Below are 24917 nucleotides of genomic sequence, written 5' to 3' on the forward strand. Positions count from 1 at the left end.
ATTAAGTTTCCTATAGACAGCATATAGTTGGGTCATGGTAGTGTTTGGTTTTTAATCTACTCTACCAATCTCTTTCTTTTAATTGGTGTATTTAGTCTATGCATCTTTAATATAATTATTGATACGTTAGTTTTTAAATGTCATTGTACTTTCTGTTTTGCTTATTCCCTCTCTTCTTTTTTCTATTTCCTTGTCTTACACTCCTGTGTATGACTTGAACATCTCTTAGAATTTCATTTTGGTGTCTCTCTGTTTAGATGTTTCAGCAGTTACTTAGATATCACCTTATACAAGCATAACTTCTCAATTTATTGGTGTTGACATTTTACCAGTTTGGGTCTGAAAACTACCTCCCTTTAAGTCTCTTTCCCCTCACCTGTTTACAATTATCTTAAATACTTCTCAACATATATTGAGAATCCCATCAGACAGTTTTATAATTTTTGCTTCAACTGTTAAACATAAATCAGGAAACTCAAAGTGAAAAGTCTATTGTATTAACCCTTACTTTTGCTCTATTTTTACTCTTTTTTGATGTTCCAAGATTTGTTTTGTTCTTTCTTTTTCCTTTATGTAAGCTGTTATTTCTCACTGCTTTCAAGATTCTTTTCTTTGTGTTTAGTTTTCAGAATTTTGAATATGATATGTCTTATGCAGATTTCTTTGGGTTGTTTCTGTTTGAGGATTGCTCAAGTTCTTGATGCTGTATATTTATATCTTTTGCCAAGTTTGGAAGAGGGGGATTTATATTAATGCTACATATATTTGTGTATATGGGTCACAGAGAGTCAGACACTCAGTTCAGCGACTGAACTGAACTGAACTGATACACTTTCTTTATGATCCATATTCATGATACCGTGGGTACTTCATTTCTGAGAGATTTTTGGTTTTTTCAATCTTTTTTAAGTTCAGTAAACAGTCATTTTACATTTTCCTTTTAAAATGTTTTGATCTGTTTCTGTTCTGAGTTTCTGCATTTAGGATTTGGAGTTTTATGTCATATATGCAAATGTTTGTATAGGAATATTTTATCTATTTTGGGCTCCTATGTTAGAGTTTTATGATTCATGATTGGATTTCTTGGAGAGTACTGTTATCAACTAAAATATTGGACTTCTCACTTTGTTTTATTCTTGCAATGGTTTTATGGGATATCACCTGTTATTTTCTGCTCATTTTGAAATGTCTTATATTTTTCTCAACCACCAATAATAGGGAGTAGTTAGAATTCTAATACACTATGGATGAGAGTATAGATTGAACTTTAGAAAACAATTTTACTTTATCTGGTAAATTAAAAGATGCACTTAGCCTTCAATTTATCCAATCTACTTGTAAATACATATATCCTAGAGTAATTTATGGACACAGATATCAGGTCATATGCACATGGTTTATAGCACCCATGTTTTCAAAAGCAAAAAATCAGAAGCTATCCAAATATCAACAGGAGATTGTTAAAAATAAATTCATGTAGTAGAACCCTGCTGTGATGGAAAACAAATAAACTATACTACAATAATAAACATAGACATACATCAGGAATATACTGCTGACTGGAAAAGTTGCAAAAATATAACCAGTCAACTCTGCTTATATAAAGTTAAAATTCACATAAAACGAATCAATACAAATGCGATAAAATATAAAAAAAAGGAATGATAAACACAAAGTTCAGTACAGTGGTTACCTTTGTAGGTTGGGTGGAGACAGATGATGTGATTGGGCAGGCGACACAAAAGGGAGCAGAGGCGCTGGTAACGTGGCGTCTCTTAAGCTTTGGTGGTATTGTTATTATTCATATCCTATTGTTAGAATATTTTAATAAGTATTCAATATATAACAAAATTTTTATATGAATGATACTGCAAGAAGTTACCAGATTTTCAAAAGCTTCTCTTTGGTTGATGTTTTCTATCAGGAGGTTGAGGGTATTTCCAGTATAGAATGGGAATCGGGAAAGGCCTAAGAGCAAGAAAATAGGAAGAGGTGTCTGTAAAATCTTGCTTCCACTGAATCAGTTCTTCACAATACGACTTCACGTATTTTTGTTGATGTATTAAAAGTTCTTTAATCATAGGGCAAATATTCACTCATATACAGCTTATGAGCGACTTGTATCTTCTTCCCAGGTGGCGCTGGTGGTAAAGAATCCACCTGCCGATGCAGGGGACTCAAGAGACATGGGTCCAATCCCTGTGTTGGGAAGATCTCCTGGAAGAGGAAATGGCAACCCACTCGAGGATTCTTGCCTGGAAAATCCCATGGACAGAGGAGCCTGGTGGGCTACAGTCCATGGGGTCACAAAGAGTCAGACACAACTGAATGACTGAGCACAGAGCTCATGTATGGAAATGAAATGTTATTACACTTAAATATAATTAGTTTTGGATTATTTATTTTAAAAATTTCTGCAGTTATTTCCCTTCCAGTGGTTTGGGTAATAAGTGATAGATCATATAATACAAAAGCTGATTTCTCCCTCAAACCAACTATGCATCTGGCCCAATCTATATAATCTGACAAGAAACAGAGTTCACTAAATAAAAACCCTCATATTTACCTTCTTCAGACCCTTGAGGCAAGTACGTGTCTGACTGAACCACATGAATGTGATACTAATTTGGTAGGCTCAGAAAGAAAATATATTGAAGGGTTCATTTAGGGAGGAAAAAATAGAATGTTGTCTAACTTAAGTACAATTGGAGCTTTTTTCTGATTACGTCTGTGGCATGTGAATAACTTCACCAATCAGATGAGTCCTATGTGAGCCTGCTGCATTTTTTACTAATGTGGCCTAAATAGTCTCTCAAAAAGAGCTCCCTATCCTAATCCCTTTCTTCCTTCTTTCACCAGACTTTTATTGATTATCTACTACATAGAATTTTATTGATGATCTATTTATCCCTTTTATATATGCTAGGAACATAAAAATAAAATTTACATATAGTGTAAGGATAGAAAGACACACACATATACTTAACTGAAAAGAATATAAACAAAAAACTGAAATCCCAGAAATTTAGTAATTAATTATTTGTGGGGGGAAAGTAAAGGATCTCAAAGAAAAGGTTAATTTGAGTTGGTTTTAAATAGTAAGCTCTATTCAGGTCTCCCGCATTGCAGGCAGATTCTTTACCAGCTGAGCCACAAGGGAAGGCCAATAATACTGGAGTGGGTAGCCTATCCCTTCTCCAGCAGATCTTCCCAACCCAGGAATCAAACCAGGGTCTCCTGCATTACAGGCGGATTCTTTACCAACTATTCAACAAATAGTTCTAAATGTATGCATGTATGCCCACTCAGTCGTGTCTGACTTGTTGCGACCCTAAGGACTGTAGCCCACCAGGCTCCTCTGTCCATGGAATTTCCCAGGCAAGAATTCTGGAGTGGGTTGCCATTTCCTCTTTCAGGGAATCTTCCCCACCCAGGGATTGAACCCACATCTCCTGTGTCTGCTACATTGGCTGGCAGGGAGACTCTTTACCACCGTACCACTTGGGAAGTTATCTCAATGTACACTTATTGAATAAAGGTTATAGAAGTAAGGAGGATATAAAGAAGATCTCTTACAGTATCTCAAATTCTTAGGAAGAACGTCACAGCTCTCTGTCATCCCAAGTATTTTCTTTACCAAAGTTTGCTTTGGTAAATATATTGTCTGAAACAAAAGTTGGAACATATAGTGTGAATGAGAGTAGAGAAAATCTTAAATTACTATCTCTCCAGAAAATCCAGAGTGTGTTTGTATCATCCATATTACATTTCATTTATGGAAATGCAAGTGTCCATAAGTGATATTCTGATCTGTCTATATCTGTCAACTAGTAAATGCTAACATGGTTAGGTATAAATATTGACAATCATTTTGTAGGGTAAATAATCCTAAAGAAAACACAGGAATTTTAATTTAAATATTTGTACTATATACAGTAAATGTATTGCCATCACTTACTAGTGATTGCAGCCATGAAATTAGAAGACTCCTTGGAAGGAAAGTTATGACCAACCTAGACAGCATATTAAAAAGCAGAGACATTACTTTGTCAGCAAAGGTCCGTCTAGTCAAGGCTATGGTTTTTCCAGTGGTCATGTATGGATGTGAGAGTTGAACTATAAAGAAAGCTGAGGGCCGAAGAATTGATGCTTTTGAACTGTGGTGCTGGAGAAGACTCTTGAGAGTCCCGTGGACTGCAAGGAGATCCAACCAGTCCATCCTAAAGGAGATCAGTCCTGGGTGTTCATTGGAAGGACTGATGCTGAAGCTGAAACTCCAATACTTTGGCCACCTGATGTGAAGAGCTGACTCATTTGAAAAGGCCCTGATATTGGGAAAGATTAAGGGCAGGAGGAGAAGGGGACGACAGAGGATGAGATGGTTGGATGGCATCACCGACACAATAGACATGGGTTCGGGTGGACTCCGGGAGTTGGTGATGGAAAGGGAGGCCTTGTGTGCTGTGGTTCATGGGGTCACAAAGAGTCGGACACGACTCAGTGACTGAACTGAACTAGTAACAACAGATTTCTCACATGCATTTATTTTAACACAGAAAGTATAAGGTAAAGAAGACCAATAGAGTGTAAGTTTGTTCCAAGATGCTATTGTCAATGAATACATATGAGAAAATGTTGGAAAAAGTGAATATGGGAAACTCATGACTTTTTTGTAACATGAAAATATATCTTCTGAAAAAAATCACTTACTATGAAAAGCATTGGGTTTATCTAGGTAACCATAGGCATGACTCTTAACCCTCTTAACCTCAATTTTATCAACTGATAGTGATAATATTAACCTCATATGATGTGAGATGGATTAATTGAAATGATATGAATAAAAGAACTTGTAGGGTATTCAACTATACAATTGTAAGGTATTATTGATCCAAGACAGTATAGTATAGTAGATAGGAGTGCAGTTTTTAGAGTGAGCCTACCTAGTTTTGAATCCTGGCCTTACCATTGATCGGTTCTAATACCTCAGGGAAACCACTTCACTTCCCAAAACCTCATTTTTTTCCTATGAGATGGAAATAGTAAGAGAACTTACATAACAGAGTAGAATTAAATGTAGTATGTGAAGCATACTACATGTCATAAAGATATCATTATCTTATTGTAGTAGTAAGTGTCCTTAATAACCCCCTTTTTAGAATAATTTAATTTAATATAATTACAGGATGGAATCAAACAATATTCGAGTACTTCAGGATCTGTTATCAAAGCAGCTGCTTTAACTAGTGACCCAGGTTTAGGCATGCAAGCGTACGGCCGACAGGTAAGCAGGAAAGATATCAGAGATATCACTTCTTCTCTAGAGCATTGGATGGTGTCATGCAGTAGCTGAGTTATTTTTAGAGTAATAGATATATGTTTGTTTGAAAATAAGGCTAAAATTCCTTGAGGAGAGACTGGAATAGAGTTTCCTTGAGTCTTCAGAGAACATTATAATTTCGGCTGATCCTGAACAACATAATCAGAGAAAATAATTTCTGGATACATATGAAGAAGATTTTAGTGGCAGAAGTTGAGATAACTATCTTATTGGAAAAGAGATAATCATATATATAAGAATATATGTAGGTTGATATATTCTTAGGTCAAGAGAAGAAAGAAGAATGTCAAATGCTAGTATCAATTTTTAAAATTATTTGAAGTCATAAAATTGATCAAAAACTAATATATGTACATATATGATCAATAGCTAATATATCTTTTTGATAATACATGATCAGCAACTAATATATGTACAATTTTTATGTTTATATTTATAACATACATTAGTGTCCCAGAAATTTTATAAGTTTAACTTATGTACATTTTTAAAGACTGATATTAAAAGTGTTTATATCATAGGCTAATACTAGCTTAAGAAACAATGTTTCTGGTACTCGAAATGTCAAATGTGTTCAGCCTCCCAGCTAAGATAACTGATAGATTATAAAGCTATTATTGAGATAAATGTCCAATTTTGTAAAGCCATATATTGAAAAATATATATTTAAAAGTGTGTGATACCTAATGCCATTTAGAAGAACATTTATTAGGAAATGACTAGCATTAAGTTTCAGAAACACGGTATAAAAATAAGGGGAGAGGAAGTCTCTTCCACAAATGTTGCTGGGCAAACTGGATAGCTACATGTAAAAAAAAAAAAAAAAAGAAATTAGATCATTCTTTAACTCCACACACAAAAATAAGCTCAAAATGGATTAAAGACCTAAATGTGAGACCAGATACTATAGGATTCCTAGAGGAAAACATAAGCAGAAAACTCTTGGCATAAATCATAGCAATATCTTTTTTGGTCTATCTCCCAGAATAAGGGAAATAAAAACAAAAATAAACAAATGGGACCTACTTAAACTCCAAAGCTTTTGCAGAGTAAAGGGAACAGTAAACAAAATGAAAAGACAACCCACAGATTGGGAGAAAATATGCGCAAATGATGTGACTGATAAGGGATTGCTGCTGCTGCTGCTAAGTCGCTTCAGTCGTGTCTGACTCTGTGTGACCCTATAGACGGCAGCCCACCAGGCTCCCCCATCCCTGGGATTCTCCAGGCAAGAGTACTGGAGTGGGGTGCCATCGCCTTCTCCCAATAAGGGATTAGTCTCCAAATTTTACAAACAGCTTGTGAACCGCTCAGTTTCACAGTAATCCAAGTCCGTGTCCCAACCACTAAATGCCAAAGAAGCTGAACGGTTCTAGGAAGACCTACAAGACCTTCTAGAACTCACACCAAAGATGTCCTTTTCATCATAGGTAATTGGAATGCAAAATAGGAAGTCAAGAGGTACCTGAATAACAGGTAAGTTTGGCCTTGGAGTACAAGATGAAGCAGGGGAAAGGCTAACAGAGTTTTGCCAAGAGAACGCCTTGGTCATAGTAAACACCCTTTTTCAAGAACATAAGATAAGACTCTACACATGGACATCACCAGATGGTCAACACAGAAATCAGATTAATTATTTTCTTTGCAGATGAAAATGGAGAAGCTCTATACAGTCAGGAAAAACAAGATCTGGAGCTGAGTGTGGCTTAGATCATGAGCTTCTTATTGCAAAATTCCAGTTTAAGTTGAAGAAAGTAGGAAAACCACTAGACCATTCAGGTGTGACCTATATCAAATCCCTTATGATTATACAGTGGAGGTGACAAATAGATTCAGGAGATTAGATCTGGTAGACCGAACGCCTGAAGAATTATGGGCAGAAGTTTGTAATGTTGTACAGGAGGTGGTGACCAAAACCATCCCCAAGAAAAGAAATGCAGGAAGACAAAGGGTTGTCTGAGGAGGCCTTACAAATAACTGAGAAAAGAAGAGAAGCAAAAGGCAAAGGAGAAAGGGACAGATATACCCAACTGAATGCAGAAAAGAATAGCAAGGAGAGATAAGAAAGCCTTCTTAAGTGAACAATGCAAAGAAATAGAGGAAAAATAATAGAATGGGAAAGACTAGATATCTCTTCAAGAAAATTGGAGATATCAAGGGGACATTTCATGTGAGGATGGGCATGATAAAGGACAGCAATGGCAAGAACCAAACAGAAGCACAAGCGATTAAGAAGAGGTGGCAAGAATACACAGAACTATACAAAAAAGCCTGAGTGATGAAGAACTGATGCTTTTGAATTGTGGTGCTGGAGAAGACTCTTGAGAGTCCTTTGGACTGCAAGGAGATCAAACCAGTCAATCCTAAAGGAAATCAACTCTGAATGTTCATTGGAAGGACTGATGCTGAAGCTGAAGCTCCAGTATTCTGGCTTCCTGATGTGAAGAGCTGACTCATGGAAAAGACCCTGATGCCGGGCAAGATTGAGGGCGGGAGGAGAAGGGGGCAATGGAGGATGAGATGGTTGGATGGCATCACCGGCTCAATGGACATAAGTTTGAGCAAACTCCAGGAGATAGTAAAGAACAGGGAAGCCTGGCATGCTGCAGTTCACGGGGTTGAAGGAGTCAGACATGACTTAGTGACTGAACAACAACAACACGTGATGCTTAACAGCATCAAAACAAACAGCCCACTCAAAAAAATGGGCAGAAGAACTAAGTAGACATTTCTCCAAAGAAGATATACAGATGGCCATTAGGCACATGAAAAGATGTTCAACATTGCTAATTATAATGAAATGCAAATCAAAAGTACAATAAAATATCACCTCATACCTGCGAGAGTAGCTATTACCAAAAAGTCCACAAACAATAAATGCTGGAGAGGGTGTGGAGAGAAGCGAACCTTCCTGCGCTGTTTGTGGGAATGTAAGTTGATACAGCCACTGTGGAGAAAAGTATGAAGGTTCCTTAAAAAACTGAAAATAGAGCTACCATATGGTCCTACAGTCCCACTGCCGGACATATATCTGGAGAAAAACATGGTCTGAAATGATTCATGCATCCGAATGTGCATTGCAGCCCTGTCTACAATAAGTAAGACATGGAAGCAATCTAAATGTCCACCAGCAGAGGAATGGATAAAGAAGACGTGGTATATATTTACAATGGAGCATCACTCAGCCATTAAAAAGATTGAAATAATGCCATTTGAAGCAACATGGATGGACTGGAGAGCCTCTGTCTGACTTCACTCAGTATGAGTGGAAATACCATATGACACCCCTTACATGTGGGATCTAAAAGGATATGATACGAATGAACTTATCTGCAAAACAGAAGCAGACTTATAGACTCCAAGAATGAGCTTATGGTGGCTGGGGGGAAGGTTGGGGAGAAGGGACAGATAAATGTATATTTTAAATATATATTAAAATATAAACATTTTAATATATATATTTAAATATCTTTATATTTCATTTATCATTTTGTTAATTTTTAATATATATTATATATAAATATAAGTAATATGTTACAACTGAAAACTGTTAAGAGTAAATCAGACTTCTCATCATAAGGAATAATTTTTTCTATTTCTTTAATGTTCCATCTATATGTGATGAAAGGTGTTTTTTAAACCTCTTGTGATCCTTTCATGATGTGTATAAGTCAAATCATTATTATTATACACCTTTAGCTTAAACAATGCTATATGTTGATTATATCTGAATAAAACTAGAAGAAAAATCAAATTATTAAAATTTAGATCAAGGCTAAAGAGAAATACCTTTACTTCATCATAAATATATCTATATAAATGTAGATCAATTCCTATAATTATAAATTTATGAAATGTGCATGTTTTCTATATTCTGTTCTTTGACATTAAAAGGCCTTTAAATGAAGGGGCTGATAGAAGCTGTCTTACCTTCAGTTTATTTCCTGGGGCAAATATCTCTAAAATTAATTTTGCAAAATTGTTTTTGTAGCCAACCTGGTGCTACTCAAAGTACATAGAAGCCTTAGAACAGGAAAGGATTCTTCTTAAAATTCAAGAGGAACTAGAAAGAAAGTTGTTTGCAGGTAAGTTTTGCTCTTTGTTTTCAGGGCTGCTTTGTTGTCTTGAATCATAGGTTAATTCTAGAGGGTTTTGCTAATGATTCCTTCACTGTTTCTCTTGTTTCCGTGCAGCCACACCATCTTTTACAAATTTCAAGTCTACTGCTTCCACTCTGTCTTTGAAAAAGACTGTGTCCTCCCACAACATCCAGAGTGAGTGTCAAGTGACAGTCTGATTTCAGTTCTTTCTTCCTTATTGTTAGAACTCTACCTCTCACCTGGCCATCTGGAGAGGGCAGAAAGGGATGAGGACTGACTCCCTCCCAACTGCTCTGAGCCCCAGGTTAGGAGAATTTCAGAGTGTAGGTGTTCCATCTCTTTGTCTCTGTTTTCTTCTCTTGTGCTGAGGAGGATAGACTATGACATATACCCAACACTGCATACCATTTCCAGACAGCACTCACGGGAGCATATATCCTGCTGCTAGGTACAACGGAAGTTCATAGACTGAATTGATCAGTCCCATCCATGTCCCTCTGAGTCACACACTAATGCCCATGGACATCTGCACAATGCTCATGCACACGCACACACACACACACACACACCTACTTACACTTTCCACTAACAAATTAATAGGCAGGAGTGACTTGCCTCCCTTTTGAACGGCACAGTCTCCTGCACAGGAAGGCCCCTGGGGAATGATCATTTATTGCTCCTATCTACTCCTTATCTAGTTTTCTCTTATCTAGTTTTCTCTTCCACAAAGAATATTTATAGAAGAATGGGCTCAGTTTTCCAAGGTTTTGCAAGCTGAGTTTTTCTAAGTTCCATTTTCCCAAGATGGGAATACAAGAAGGAACTGATAATTAATAACTGAAAATCAAGCTGGGGTCCTTTTCTCATACAGATACTGATGTGATTATACAGTTTTGATCAGATACTAATGTTAGACTTTTTAACAATGCCCTAAGAAAGTAGTATTACTAGTGTAATGTAATATATGTGCAACCCATTGAACTAAAACTCAAAGGACCCAGTAAAAGTCCCATTTCTCTTCTATTTTGTAGCTTAGATTTTTGTTTCTAAAATCCTTAGTTTTCTGGTTCTTGGGAGGATATGATGATCAGGCCTTTATGCTCTTAGCCTGCTCATCTCTCTTCTTTTCAGATTTATCCTTAACCACTGTGCTCCTGTCAGTTCCCTTACTCCTTAGATCAACATCACAGTGCCTCCAACATTAGGGTGTGCTGACTTATTTGTTAACTGTTTGATCCTTCTTACAACTCTAAGTTTTTGTTGTTATTTTGGATTTAAATTTTCTCTCACTGATTATGTTTCAGTCATTTCTTCTTTTTTCTTTGCAGGAATTCTTTAAACCAAGTTTTAACTAACATGGAAGCACAAGTGGTTTTTTGATGGTCTTCTTTAGAGCAAGCCTGTCATCTAAATAAAGTTTGGCTTTACTTCCATAGTTTAAAAATTACAGCTCTTCTGTACACATAACGTGGTGGTGGTGGTTTAGTCGCTAAGTCGTGTCCGACTCTTGCGACCCCATGGACTGTAGCCCGCCAGGCTCCTTTGTCCATGGGATTTTCTAGGCAAGAATACTGGAGTGGGTTGCCATTTCCTTCTCCAGGGGATCTTCCCGACCCAGGAATCGAACCCAGGTCTCCTGCATTGCAGGCAGATTCTTTACCTACTGAGCTAGGAGGGAACACCTAACATATAAGACTATTAAAAAAAAACTTTAACTCATTTAGAATAAAACAAATTCTATCTCGGAAGAATCAAAATATTTTATCACAGACCTGAAGAAACCATGTTTTGCTCCTTAAATAGTCTTTTAACAAAAATGTTCCTTGAGCATTCAGTATACAGTTGACCCTTGCACAACATGATTTTGAACTATACAGTTCTACTTATATGCAGATATTTTTCAATAGTAAACGTTACAGTACTCCTGGATCTGTGGCTGGTTGAATCCACAGATGCAGAACTGCGTATATGGAGGAGCCATGGATACAGGGATCTGCTATAAGTTATACAGAGAATTTCAACTTTATGGTGCCCCTAACCTCTGTATTGTTCAAGGGTCCGCTGTATTTGGTTGGCAGATCCATTCAGCAAGTGGCTAGGGATATTCCTAGCAATAAATTGACCCAAAATATAGAGGGAAGAGCCTTCCTCATCTTGTCCCTATCCCTATTCCCAACTCTAAAGAAGCTGTATTTTAAATCTGTGTGGCTCTCAGACTTCAGTGTGCATGAGACTCACTGTAACATTTGCTAGCAATGCAGATTCCTGGGCTCACTCTCTGAGAGTTTGATTCTGTAGTTCTTGGACAGAACCCAGGAATCCCCCTCTTTAATGGACATCCTAGTTGTCCGTGTGATAAACTGTTAGGGTAGCAAGAGAAGAGTTTTAAAAGGCAAAAGCTCCCTTGTTAACTAGAGACAGTAACAAATCTGCCTGCAACGCAGGAGACCTGAGTTTGATCCCTGGGTCGGGAAGATCCTCTGGAGAAGGGCATGGCAACCCACTCCAGTGTTCTTGCCTGGAGAATTCCATGGACAGAGGAGCCTGGTGGGCTACAGACCATGAGGTTGCAAAGAGTCGGACACAACTGAGCGACTGACACACACACTCGTAGCAGAGGAAACCCAGACATACATCTACGTATCTTCTTTCCTAGAGGGAAAGGAGAATCTGTAAGAAATTATCTGGGAGGATGAACCTTCATCATCTGTTTGCCTTGGGACTCAGAAACTCCAAGGACTGTGACCTGGGTTAGCAGATTGGAAGCATTAGACTTCCACTTTACTATCATCCCAGAAAGTATATTCAAAGTGGAAACTACCATTCCTAATTCTTTAAAGAGTTAAGCATTGTATAGAGGGGAGAGCATCAGGAGAAAGACTTCAGAGATCCCACTTGTTTTCTAAAGCAGCGGGTTTGGACACCTTTTTTTTTTAAGCATCAGAACCCTATAGTTTCCTCTGTTCCCATACTCCCCAATACCCTATATTAGTCAAGAAGTTTGTATTTGTTTTCCATTCATTGCCTTTTTTTTATTCCATTCATTTTCTGCCTTTTGATTTTAAGTAAGCCACTCCAGTACTCTTGCCTAGAAAATCCTATGGATGGAGGAGCCTGGTAGGCTGCAGTCCATGGGGTCGCTAAGAGTCAGACACGACTGAGCGACTTCACTTTCCCTTTTCACTTTCATGCATTGGAGAAGGAAATGACAACCCACTCCAGTGTTCTTGCCTGGAGAATCCCAGGGACAGGGGAGCCTGGTGGGCTGCCATCTATAGGGTTGCACAGAGTCGGACACGACTGAAGTGACTTAGCAGCAGCAGCAAGCATTTTCTGTGATTCCATTTTCTCCTTATCAGTTATACATCTTTTTAAAGTTGTCTAGTTAGTTGCCCTAGAATTTGCAATATACATTTACAGCTAATAAAAGTCTACATTCAAATAATATTCTGCTGCTTCATGACTGCTTCATGGGTAATGCAAGTATAATACCTTTTAACAGAATTTTCCAATTCCCTCCCTCCTATCTCTTATCATATTGCTGTCAGTTAATTTCACTTATCTATAAGCTATAATTGCTGAATGCATTGTTGATGTTATTATTTTTAACAACTGTTTTCTCCTAGGTCAACTCATAATAAGGAAATAAAAGGTATTATTTTTCCTTCATTTATTCCCCTAATACGCTTTCATTCTTTGTTAGATCTGAGTTTCTGACCTATACCATTTCCCTTCTCTCTGAAGAACTTCTTTTAATATTTCTTTTAAGGAAGGTCTATTGTTTGCCTTAAAATATCTTTATTTCTCCTTTAATTTTGAAGGGTAGTTTCACTGGATACAAAATTCTAAGTATTTCTTTTTCTCTTTCAACCTTTCAAACACTTCACTCTCTTTTTGCGTGGTTTCTAAAGAGAAGGCAAATGCAATTCTCTTCTTGACTCTCAGATTCCTTCAAGATTTTCTCTTCATCTTTGACTTTCTGCAGTTCAAACATGATAGGTGTAGATTTTTGTATAAATGTCCTGCTGTAATCGCCGAGCTTTTTGGATCAGTAGTTTTGTGTCTTTCATTAATTTTTGAAAATTCCATCATTATTACTTCAAGTGTTCTGTTCCTTTTCTCCCTGCTATTTCATTATGTACATGTCACATCTTTTGTAATAGTCCCATAGTTCTTGGATATTCTTTTCTTTTTCATTGTTTTTTTCCTCTTTGCATTTCAGTTTTGGAATTTTCTGTTAACTTCTCTTTAAGCCCACTGATTCTTTCCTCTGCTGTATTTAGTCTATTGATAAACTCATCCAAGACATTCTTCATTTTTGTTTCAGTGCTTTCAGTTAGTTACTAGCATTTTCTTTTGATTCTTTGTTTGGATTTCTGTCTCTCTGCTTATGTTACTCAGATGTTCTTGCATGTTGTACACTTCTTTCTATTAAAATCTCTTAACACATGAATCATAGTGATTTTAAGTTTTTGGCCTGATCATTCTGAAGTCTCTGTCATACTGATTATGATTTGATGCTTGCTTTTTGTCTCTTCAGGTATGTTTTTATGCCTTTTAACATGCTTTGTAGTATTTTTTGAAAGTAAGATATGAGGCATCAGGTAAAAGGAACTGAGGTTTATGGACCTTTAGTGTGTGAGATTTTGTATTTATCTGACTAGGAGTTAGGCTGTATTTAATGTTTGCTGTATCTGTGGTGCCAGTGACTGAAATTTCCTCTATGTCTTTGTTATTTTCTTCCTGTGCTTTTGGGTTTTCTTAGAGATCTCTTAATAGGGTCTGAGGCTTGCAGTTCTTTTATCTGTAATCCCCGACATTATACAGGAGTGCTGTTGATGTGGTGATAGAATGCGGGAGGAGGAGGTGTTGTATAGTCCCATGATTAGATCTCTTTCCTTTAGTGAGCCTGGTTGCGTATTTCCCCCCTCCCATGTCAGTTAGGCTTTGGTGAAAACCACAGCCTGTTAAGCTGTCGCAGAATAGTTTCTGTTGAGGGCAGGCATTGTTAGGAAGAATGGATATATTGCAAAATTGTCACTCTGTCCTTCCCCCTAGGAGAAGCAGGAGAGGGGAGTTTTCTCCGATGGAAATTTTTATATTATAAATACTTGCATGTTCATTTTTGGCCTACCCTGAAAGCATCTCACAGCATGAGTTAGTCTCAACTTATGCCACTAGAGTCGGTTTCCTTATATTAGTGCTCAGGAAGAATCTTCTCATTAGCTCTACTGATTCCTTAACATGCCTTCAGTGCGTTTTCTCCTTCTCTCATCCCCCAGTGGATGGCTGCCTTATTTCAGATTCTTACCACCTTGGATGTGAGTTTTAATTAGTATCTCTAAAACAGAAGTGTTTTATTTAGCATGACATGTAAGGCCCTCCTGTCTTCTGATGTAAACAGTGCTTCAGATCAGACATTTGTTCCTCTGGGATGCTATCTTTGATATTCTTATTTCACTGCAGATTTCTAAACAGCTGCATGAGTTATCACTCACTCTTCTGTCCTAACACTATAGCTTGTTCATTACTCTATAATAGCACTAGTTACATTGATTGTAATTTAATTTCCTGGTTAAAGCTGTCATTTGAATTTCAGTATCTTACATAGAACATCTGTAAAATAGATGTTCTTTAAGGATTTGCTGAAATGAAAGAAATATCTGCACTGTAAAATCTCGGGAAAGTAAAAAGTCACTGCTCATTGAAGAAAGTCAGTATAATGCTATTCAAACAATGTTTTCATTGGTATTTTTGTAATTAGAAATGCACAGCAAAGTGGCTTGTTTGTATAAAGTATATTTAATAATCTTTGTTGTAACTACATCATTTTTTCATATTTATGAGAATAGATCTATGTGTCATTGGGTCTTTCAGAGAATAAATTAATACTTATTAAATCACATCCAATCACTTAAATCACTTTAGGCTTGGATTTCTCAGTCTTGGCACTGTTGACATTTTTGGCCAGCTAGCTCTCTGTTGTGAAGGACTCTCCTGTGCACTGTTGAATGTTTAAAAATACACCTGGCTCCCACACTGTGCGCTGGTAGCACCTCCTCGGTGATCGTGACCCAGAATATCTCCAGACATTGCCAAATCATCCCTAATTGAGAACTATTACTTTAGACTTTGGAGAGTTTTTATGTTTTACTTTTTGAAATCCCTAATTACAATGGAATCTTCAAATTATACTTATCTAGCGTATCATTTTTTTTAAAGTATCACACCTGCTAGCTCTGTAACACTGCCAAGAGTGCCTTCTAACTAATGACAGCTTATTTGTTCTAGTGGTATCTGTTTTACATCCACTTGAATTATTTCTTTTTTTATATCATCTTTGGAAGTATAATGCCTAAAGGAGATGCTCAACCAATGTTTATTGAATTAATAGAACATAAAATAAATTCCTTACTTAGATATAATGTCAGTGACATACACTATATTTTAGGTAATCTTAAAAGTGCCCTTAAATCTGCATTGGATTTGTACACATAAATAAATAAATTCTAACTGAGCTACATGTTTACATCTGATATGCTTCTTGATTTTATAAGTCCTCATAAAGAAAAAACAACTTACTTTTAGAAGTCTTACATTTTAAAAACACACAAATTACTCTGTAAACTATGTCAGCTTTACACCCTTCAATACATGGGAAAATTGAGGTTATACTTTCTTTATATTATTGTTTGCAGTGAACAACTATTTTGAAATAAATATAATAGTGCAGTAATCTATCAGTAATGTGGCCAGTTGAGTCAGATTCAGATTGTGAATATTATTTTTTTCATAAAAAATTTAGTTTTAAAGGTATAACCTAATTCATGTTACATTTCTTAAATGGGTATGTTTATCATTTATTACGTAATTGAAAATTATAGTATTTAGTGATGGCATCACTGACTCAGTGGACATGAGTTTGGGTAAACTCCAGGAGTTGGTGATGGACAGGGAGGCCTGGCATGCTGCAGTTCATGGGGTTGCAAAGAGTCAGACACAACTGAGTGACTGAACTGAACTGAACTGAACTGAATCTGTGAATAATTTGTTTCTTAATTGACATACCCTTTTTAAAAATTATAGTAAACTTTTTACTTCAAAAAGTATCTCAGTTGGTGTATATCCGAAGATTCAGTAGAAATTTGTTCTAATCTTGGATCTGTTACTGTCTTTCTGATATAGAGCCATTTATTTTTGCCTTTTTTGGTCTCAGTTTACTTATGTATAAGAAACAAAGCATCCTTTTTTAGCACTAATGTGTAATTCTGTGAGTTTATGATATTGGAGATTTTTTAATCTGTAACTGTATATAGAGTCTTGGTGTATTCCTCCATGAGCAGTTATTTCTGTATTTTAAATTAGGCATTTAGGTCAAAAGATGAAGTGGGGGAGGGTTCAAGATGACAGTGCAGGAAGATCCTGAACTCAGCTCCTCACACAGACACACTCAGCAGATCTACAACTGCATATGAAATAACTCCCTGAGAAAGGAACCTGAAAACTGGATGAATAAAGCTTCCACAAAAAAGGTTAAAAGAACACCAGCAAGACCAGTAGGAAAGGTAGAAATATGGGCTCACCAAGGAAAAACCCACACTCCAGATGTAGTAATTCACTATTGAGAGGGATCTCAAAGGCACAGATCTTTCTTCTAGATGAATGAGGGATTCAAACTCCATATCAGGTACACAAGCTTCTAGATACTGTAAAAGAGAGATAAGCACCCAAATACCTGGCTTTGAAAACCCAATTGGGAATATGCACAGGAGAACTATAGAACCAAGAAATGGGAAACCTGTTCTTAAAGAGCTTGTGCATAGACTCACTTGACCTGAAAACCATCACAAAAACACCAGTTGGAAGAGTTCATGAACCATAGGAAAAGGGACCCGTGTACTAATCTTGAAGCATCTTTTTAGAGAGGCAAAAATCAGTTGGGTTACTCCTTGAGGACTGAGTCACAGGCAGGAACCACTTATGCAATCTGAGGCTAATGGCAGTACTGGTGGGCACATACCTTGCTAATGGCAGTACTGGTGGGCACCACCTCTAGGAAGTGGATCCAAAAAGATACTGCTGCTATTTATTGTAGTATAGTCTGAAATCACGGAGAAGGCAATGGCACCCCATTCCAGTACTCTTGCCTGGAAAATCCCATGGATGGAGGAGCCTGGTAGGCTGCAGTCCATGGGGTCGCTAAGAGTCGTACATGACTGAGTGACTTCACTTTCACTTTTTCACTTTCATGCACTGGAGAAGGAAATGGCAACCCACTCCAGTGTTCTTGCCTGGAGAATCCCAGGGACGGGGGAGCCTGGTGGGCTGATGTCTGTGGGGTCGCACAGAGTCGGACACGACTGAAGTGACTTAGCAGCAGTCTGAAATCAGGGAGCCTGATTCCTCCAGCTCCATTTTTCTTTCTCAGGAAGGGACTGTATTCTTAAGTTCAGTTCATTGCTTAGTTGTGTCCCAACTCTTTGCGACCCCATGGACTGCAGCACGCCAGGCTTCCCTGTCCATCACCAACTCTTGGAGCTTGCTCAAACTCATGTCCATCGAGTTGGTGATGCCATCCAACCATCTCATCCTCTGTTGTCCGCTTCTCTTCCTGCCTTCAATCTTTCCTAGCATCAGGGTCTTTTCCAAAGAGTCAGTTCTTCACATCAGGTGGCCAGAGTATTAGAGTTTTGGCTTCAGCATCAGTCCTTCCTTTGAATATTCAGGACTGATTTCCTTTAGGATTGACTGGTTGGATCTCCTTGCAGTACAAGGGACTCTCAAGAGTCTTCTCAAACACCACACTTCAAAAGCATCAATTCTTCGGCGCTCAGCTTTCTTTATGGTCCAATTTTCACATCCGTACATGACTACTGGAAAAACCATAGCTTTGACTAGATGGACCTTTGTTGGCAAAGTAATGTCTGCTTTTTAGTATGCTGTCTAGGTTGGTCATAGTTTTTCTTCCTAGGAGCAAGCGTCTTTTAATTTCATGGCTGCGGTCACCATCTGCAGTGATTTTGGAGCCCAAGAAAATAAAGTCTGTCACTGTTCACATTGTTTCCCCATCTATTTGCCATGAAATGATGGGACTGGATGCTATCATCTTAGTTTTTTGAATGTTTTACACCAGCTTTTTCACTCTTCTCTTTCACTTTTATCAAGGGGCTCTTTAGTTCCTCTTCACTTTCTACCATAAGGGTGGTGTCATCTTCATATCTGAGGTTATTGATATTTCTCCTGGGAATCTTGATTCCAGCTTGTGCTTCATCCAGCCTAGCGTTTCTCATGATATGCTCTGCATATAAGTCAAATAAGCAGGGTGACAATATACAGCCTTGCCATACTCCTTTCCCAAATTGGAACCAGTCTGTTGTTCCATGTCCGGTTCTAACTGTTGCTTCTTGACCTGCACACAGATTTCTCAGGAGGCAGGTCAGGCGGTCTGGTACTCCCATCTCTTGAAGATTTCCACAATTTGTTGTGATCCACACAGTCAAAGCTTTGGCATAGTCAATAAAGCAGAAATAGATGTTTTTCTGGAACTCTCTTTGCTTTTTCGATGATCCAACAGATGTTGGCAATTTGACTTCTGGTTTCTCTGTCTTTTCTAAATCCAGCTTGAATATCTGAAAGTTCTCCGTTCATGTACTATTGAAGCCTCACTTGGACAATTTTGAGCATTAATTTGCTAGCGTGTGAGATGAGTGCAGTTATGCGGTAGTTTGAGCATTCTTTGGCATTGCCTTTCTTTGGGATTGGAATGAAAACTGACCTTTTCCAGTCCTGTGGCCACTGCTGAGTTTTCCAAATTTCCTGGCATATTGAGTGCAGCACTTTCACAGCATCATCTTTTAGGATTTGAAATAGCTCCACTGGAATTCCATCACCTCCACTAGCTTTGTTCATAGTGATGCTTCCTAAGGCCCACTTGACTTTGCATTCCAGGATGTCTGGCTCTAGATGAGTGATCACACCATCGTGGTTATCTGGGTCATTAAGATCTTTTTTGTATAGTTCTTCTGTGTGTTCTTGCCATCTCTTCTTAATATCTTCTGCTTCTGTTAGGTCCATACTGTTTATGTCCTTTGTTGTGCCCATCTTTGTATGAAGTGTTCCCTTGGTATCTCTAATTTTCTTGAAGAGATCTCTAGTCTTAATGGTACACACAAAATTTCACATGGTCTGAGTTCCACCACAGAGGCAGTAGTTTGAAAGGAGCCAGTGTCCAACCTGTTTATTGATCTTGGAGAACATCCTGGAGATGCAGGAGTCAGCTGGGACTTCCCTTAGGGATGGAGACATGGCAGCAGCCATTTGGGGAAGTCATTTTACTGCAATAAAAATGGTGATGGCAACTGCCACTTTGGAATAATCCCTCTAGCCTACTAGCACTGGGTGCTAATATGCCCACCAGCAGGATGGCTCCAGCATCAGGTCCTCCCGGGTCAAGCAGTCAGCTGTACAGGGACCCAGCACTACCCACCAGTAGGCTAGTGCCAGTCTCCAGTCCCCTCAGGCCATATAGGCAGCTGCATGAAGACCAGGTTCTGACTTCTGTAGGCAACAGCCTCTGAAGAAGACATCAGATCAGATCAGATCAGATCAGTCGCTCAGTCGTGTCCGACTCTTTGCGACCCCATGAATCGCAGCATGCCAGGCCTCCCTGTCCATCACCAACTCCCGGAGTGCACTGAGACTCACGTCCATCGAGTCAGTGATACGTATCATCCAGCCATCTCATCCTCTGTCGTCCCCTTCTCCTCCTGCCCCCAATCCCTCCCAGCATCAGAGTCTTTTCCAATGAGTCAACTCTTCGCATGAGGTGGCCAAAGTACTGGAGTTTCAGCTTTAGCATCATTCCCTCCAAAGAAGTCCCAGGGCTAATCTCCTTCAGAATGGACTGGTTGGATCTCCTTGCAGTCCAAGAGACTCTCAAGAGTCTTCTCCAACACCACAGTCCAAAAGCATCAATTCTTCGGTGCTCAGCCTTCTTCACAGTCCAACTCTCACATCCATACATGACCACAGGAAAAACCATAGCCTTGACTAGACGAACCTTGGTTGGCAAAGTAATGTCTCTGCTTTTGAATATGCTTAACCAATTCAGGGTCCAGACCTGCCTATCAGGGCACCCTGTGTTGTCAGCCCTGCCCAACCTAAGGAAATATACACAGCCCGTGTAAGGGGCACCTCCAGAGCAAATACCTCTGATGACCAGAGGGGAGCATTCTGCTGAGCCTCATACGGCATCACCCATATAAGATAATTCTCTAACATCAATAAATACAACCGATTGACCTCTGTCTAGAAATAAACAGTACTGGGCAAAATGAGGAGACAGAGGAATATCTTCTAAAAGAAGGAAAAAGACATAACTTCAGAGGAAGAACTAAATGAGGTGATGCTAAGCAATCCACCCAATATAGAGTTCAAGGTAAAAATCATAAATATGCCCACCAAACTTGGAAAAAAAAATGGAAAATACAGTCAGATTTTTCAGAAATGAGAAGAAGAATCTGACAAAACCAAAAAATACACTAACTGCAAAGATACAGTAGAAGAAATCAATAGTCTATTAGATGATACAGAACAATGAATCATCAATCTGGAAGACAGAGTAGTGGAGATCACCAAGCTGAACAGAAGAAAGGAAAAAAGAATTTTTAAAAATGAGGATAGTTTAAAAGACCTCAGGGATAACATCAAGAGTACTAACATTTGCATTATAAGGGTAGAGAAAAAGAATAGAGAGAGAAAGGGGTAGAGAAATTTTATGAAGATATAATAATGGAAAACTTCCTTAACCTGGGGAAGGAAAGAGACATCTAGGTTCAGGAAGCACCAAAAGTTTCAAAGTGAGGCCAAAAAGATCCAAACCAAGACAAATTGTAGTCAAAATGGCAAAAATGAAAAAGTTTTTTTTTAACAATAAGGAAAGATGTAACTAGTTATGAATAAGGAACTCCCACAAGACTCTTAGCTGACTTTTCAGCAAAAAGTTTGCTGGCAATAAGGGAGATACATGATATTTAAAGTGGTGAAAGGCAAAAAATCTACAGCAAAGTATATCTAGCAAAGTTTTCATTTAGATTTAAAAGAGAAAGAATTCTACAATCAAAACCTGAAAGAGGGGCTTCCCTGGAGGTCCAGTGGTTAGGACTCCATGCTTCCACCGTGGAACTGGGTGGGGAACTAGCATCCCACATGCTGCACAGTGTGACCAAAAAAACCCCACAAAAAACCAAAAACCCAAAACCTAATAAAAGAGTTCAGTCATCTATCATAAAAACACTCAACAAAGGGAGTATAAAGGGAACATTCCTTGGCATAATAAAGACCATATGTGACAAATCCACAGCCAATATACTCAACTGTGAAAAGCTGAAAGCATTTCCTCAAAGATCAGGACCAAGACAAGGCTATCCACTATCACCAGTTTTATTCAACATGGTATTGGAACTTCTAGCCGTAACAGCTAGGTAAGAGAAGGAAATAAAGGAATCAGAGTGGGAAGAAGTAAAACTATCACTGTTTGCTGATGGCATGATACTATCTATATACAGAAAACCCTAAACAGTCCACTAAAAAAAAATTTTGTAACTAATGAATTTAGTAACAGGATACAATATCAATACACAGAAATCTGTGACTTTTCTATAAACTAATAAAGAACTTTCAGAAAGAGAAATTAAGAAAACAATTCCTCTTAAAATTGCATCAATAATAATAAAATACCAGGAGTAAATTTAATCAAGGAGGCAAAAACATGCTTATTAAAAACTTATAAGACACTGATGAATGGAAGAAGACATGAATAAGTGGAAAAGTATTCTGTGTTCATGCATTGGAAGAATTAATATTGTTGAAATATCCTAACTATCTAAAGCAATCTACAGATTCAGTGAAATCTGTATCAAAATTTCAATGGCATATTTCACAGAAGTAGAGCAAATAATTCTAAAACTTGTGTGGAATCACAAAAGACCCAAAGAATCAAAACAACGAAGAAGGAAGAACAAAACAGGAGGCATCATGCTCCCTGATTTCAAGCTATACTACAAAGCTACAATAATCAAAACAGTATGGTACTGGCACAAATACAAACACACAGATCAATGGAACAGAATAGAAAATCCACATATAAACCCACACATCTATGGACAATTAATTTACAACAAGAAAGTAAAAATACACAACGGAGAAAAGACATCCTTCCAACAAATATTGTTGAAAAACTAGATCACTGTCTTACACCACATACAAGAATTAACTCAAAATGAATTAAAGTCTTGATGTAAGACCTGAAACCATAAAATTCCTGGAAGAAAACAAGCAATATCTTCATTGACACCAGTCTTAGCAATGTTTTTGTGGATACTTAGTGAGAGAAAGCGTGTGTGTCAGTCACTTAATCATGTGTGACCCTTTGTGACCCCATGGACTGTAGCCTGCAAGGCTCCTCTGTCCATAGGATTCTCCAGGCAAGAATTGTGGAGTAGGTTGTCATGCCCTTTTCCAACTTAATGAGAGAAGATATTTGCAAATCATATATTTGACAAGAGGTTAATATTAAAAATATACAAATAATTCATACAATTAAAAAACCCTGATTTTAAAATAGGCAGAGGACCTGAATAGACATTTTTCCAGTGAAGACATACAGATGACCAACAGATACATGGAAAAGTGTTCAGCATTACTAATTTTTAGGGAAATGCAAATCAAACCCATAATAAAATATCACCCCATACCAGTAGAATAACTATATTAAAAAGACAAGAAATAGCAAATGTTGGTGAGGATGTGCAGAAAAGGGAATTCTCATACACTGTTGGTGGGACTGTAAATTGGTACAGCTTATAGAAAACAGCATGGAGATTCCTTAAAAGATTATGACTATAACTCCCGTGCTGCTGCTGCTAAGTCGCTTCAGTCGTGTCCGACTCTGTGCGACCCCATAGATGGCAGCCCACCAGGCTCCCCCATCCCTGGGATTCTCCAGGCAAGAACACTGGAGTGGGTTGCCATTTCCTTCTCCAATGCATGAAAGTGAAAAGTGAAAGGGAAGTCGCTCAGTCATGTCTGACTCTTAACGACCCCATGGGCTACAGCCTACCAGGCTCCTCCATCCATGGGATTTTCCAGGCAAGAGTACCGGAGTGGGGTGATCCCACTATTCCACTTCCAGGTATATATCTGAAGAAAATGAACACACTAATTTGAAAAAATACATTCTCTATGTTCATTGCAGCATTATTTGCAATAGCCAAGATATGTAAACAACCTATGTGTCCATCAATGGAATGGATGGATAAAGATGCTGACACACACACACACATATATATAGGTCTGTATATAAGATGTTGACATATATATATGAGACATACAATGGGATAACAATACTATTCAACCATAAATGAATGAAATCCTGCCATTTGAGACAACATAAAGGACCTTGAAGATATTAAATGAAATAAGTCAGGCAAAGACAGATACAATATGATTTCACTCATAAGTGGGATCTAAAAGAAAGCAATGAACAAACAAAAGAACCCTCATAGATACAGAGAACAAATTAGCAGTTACCAGATGGGAAGGGGATTGGGAGGTGGGCAACATGGGTGGAGGGGATCAACTGCATTGTGATGGATGGCAACTAGGTTTGTGGGGGTGATCACTTTGTAGTATATATCGGTTCTGAATTAGAATTCTGTACATCTGACTCTTATATGGTTTTTAAAAGATTAAAAAGCTCCATACTGTTTTGTTTTCCAGAGTGAAATACTTAGTGTATAGGCCTGTCCTGAAATAGTTGTTATTTTAGAAACTTCTTGTTTAATGTAATTATTATAAAACTAGTTTTTAAAAAATTCAACAGTATGTTACTTTTAAGAGATAATCAGTCTTCTCAAACCTATTGCAATAGAGGTTGCTGTTTCCCAGCATCTATCCAACGCATTTCTTTTAGTAATGAAATCTCCAAGTTTTAGCTGTGCCCATGACTACTTGAGCGTCCCAGGTAGCACTAGTGGTAAAGAACCCACCTGTCAATCCAAGAGACATAAGAGACATGGGTTCGATCCCTGGATCAGAAAGAGCCCTTGGAGAAGGAAATGGTAGCCCATTCCAGTATTCCTGCCTGGAGAATCCCATGGACAGAGGAGCCTGGAGGGCTACAGTCCGTGGGATCACAAAGAGTCGGACATGACTGAAGCGACTTAGCACACACGTAGCTCACACATGACTACATAACTAAAATTAACTATCATTTCCCAGTCTTCCTCGTAGCTAGATATGGCCATATGTTATGTCCAATGTCAGGTCAAGGGTATGGAAGCAAAAGTGTGAAATATCCATTCAAGTCTTTTTAGAATGAAAATGCTTGCCAGTTATTTTCTCTTCCCTCTTCCTACAATCACAGTTGTAGTGCTGGCTGACAAGGTCCCACCAGATAGATGGGGCACTTTCCTAAG

At 38.1% G+C, this 24917-nt stretch overlaps 1 protein-coding gene and 1 long non-coding RNA gene across 4 annotated transcripts in view; one reads left to right on the forward strand and one right to left on the reverse strand.

Annotated features, from left to right (window-relative positions):
- Positions 1-3657, reverse strand: part of LOC133260161 (uncharacterized) — a 111943-nt gene extending 108286 nt beyond the window's left edge. The window contains exons 1-2 of the long non-coding RNA XR_009740673.1: positions 3577-3657; positions 1883-1968 (exon numbers count right to left, since the gene is read on the reverse strand). This is a non-coding gene — a long non-coding RNA (uncharacterized LOC133260161). The remainder of the gene's footprint in view (positions 1-1882; positions 1969-3576) is intronic.
- Positions 1-12888, forward strand: part of RGS22 (regulator of G protein signaling 22) — a 141450-nt gene extending 128562 nt beyond the window's left edge. For 2 of the 3 annotated variants that reach the window (XM_061438351.1, XM_061438352.1), the window contains 4 exons: positions 5186-5284; positions 9333-9426; positions 9535-9615; positions 10770-12888. In XM_061438351.1, coding sequence (XP_061294335.1) covers positions 5186-5284; positions 9333-9426; positions 9535-9615; positions 10770-10780 — 285 coding nt within the window. In that variant the 3' untranslated portion in view covers positions 10781-12888. The remainder of the gene's footprint in view (positions 1-5185; positions 5285-9332; positions 9427-9534; positions 9616-10769) is intronic. The other variant, XM_061438353.1, reaches the window with a different exon arrangement.
- Positions 12889-24917: the final 12029 nt, after the last annotated feature.

Source organism: Bos javanicus, chromosome 14 (assembly GCF_032452875.1).
Source record: "Bos javanicus breed banteng chromosome 14, ARS-OSU_banteng_1.0, whole genome shotgun sequence".
NCBI classification, from domain to species: Eukaryota; Metazoa; Chordata; class Mammalia; order Artiodactyla; family Bovidae; genus Bos; species Bos javanicus.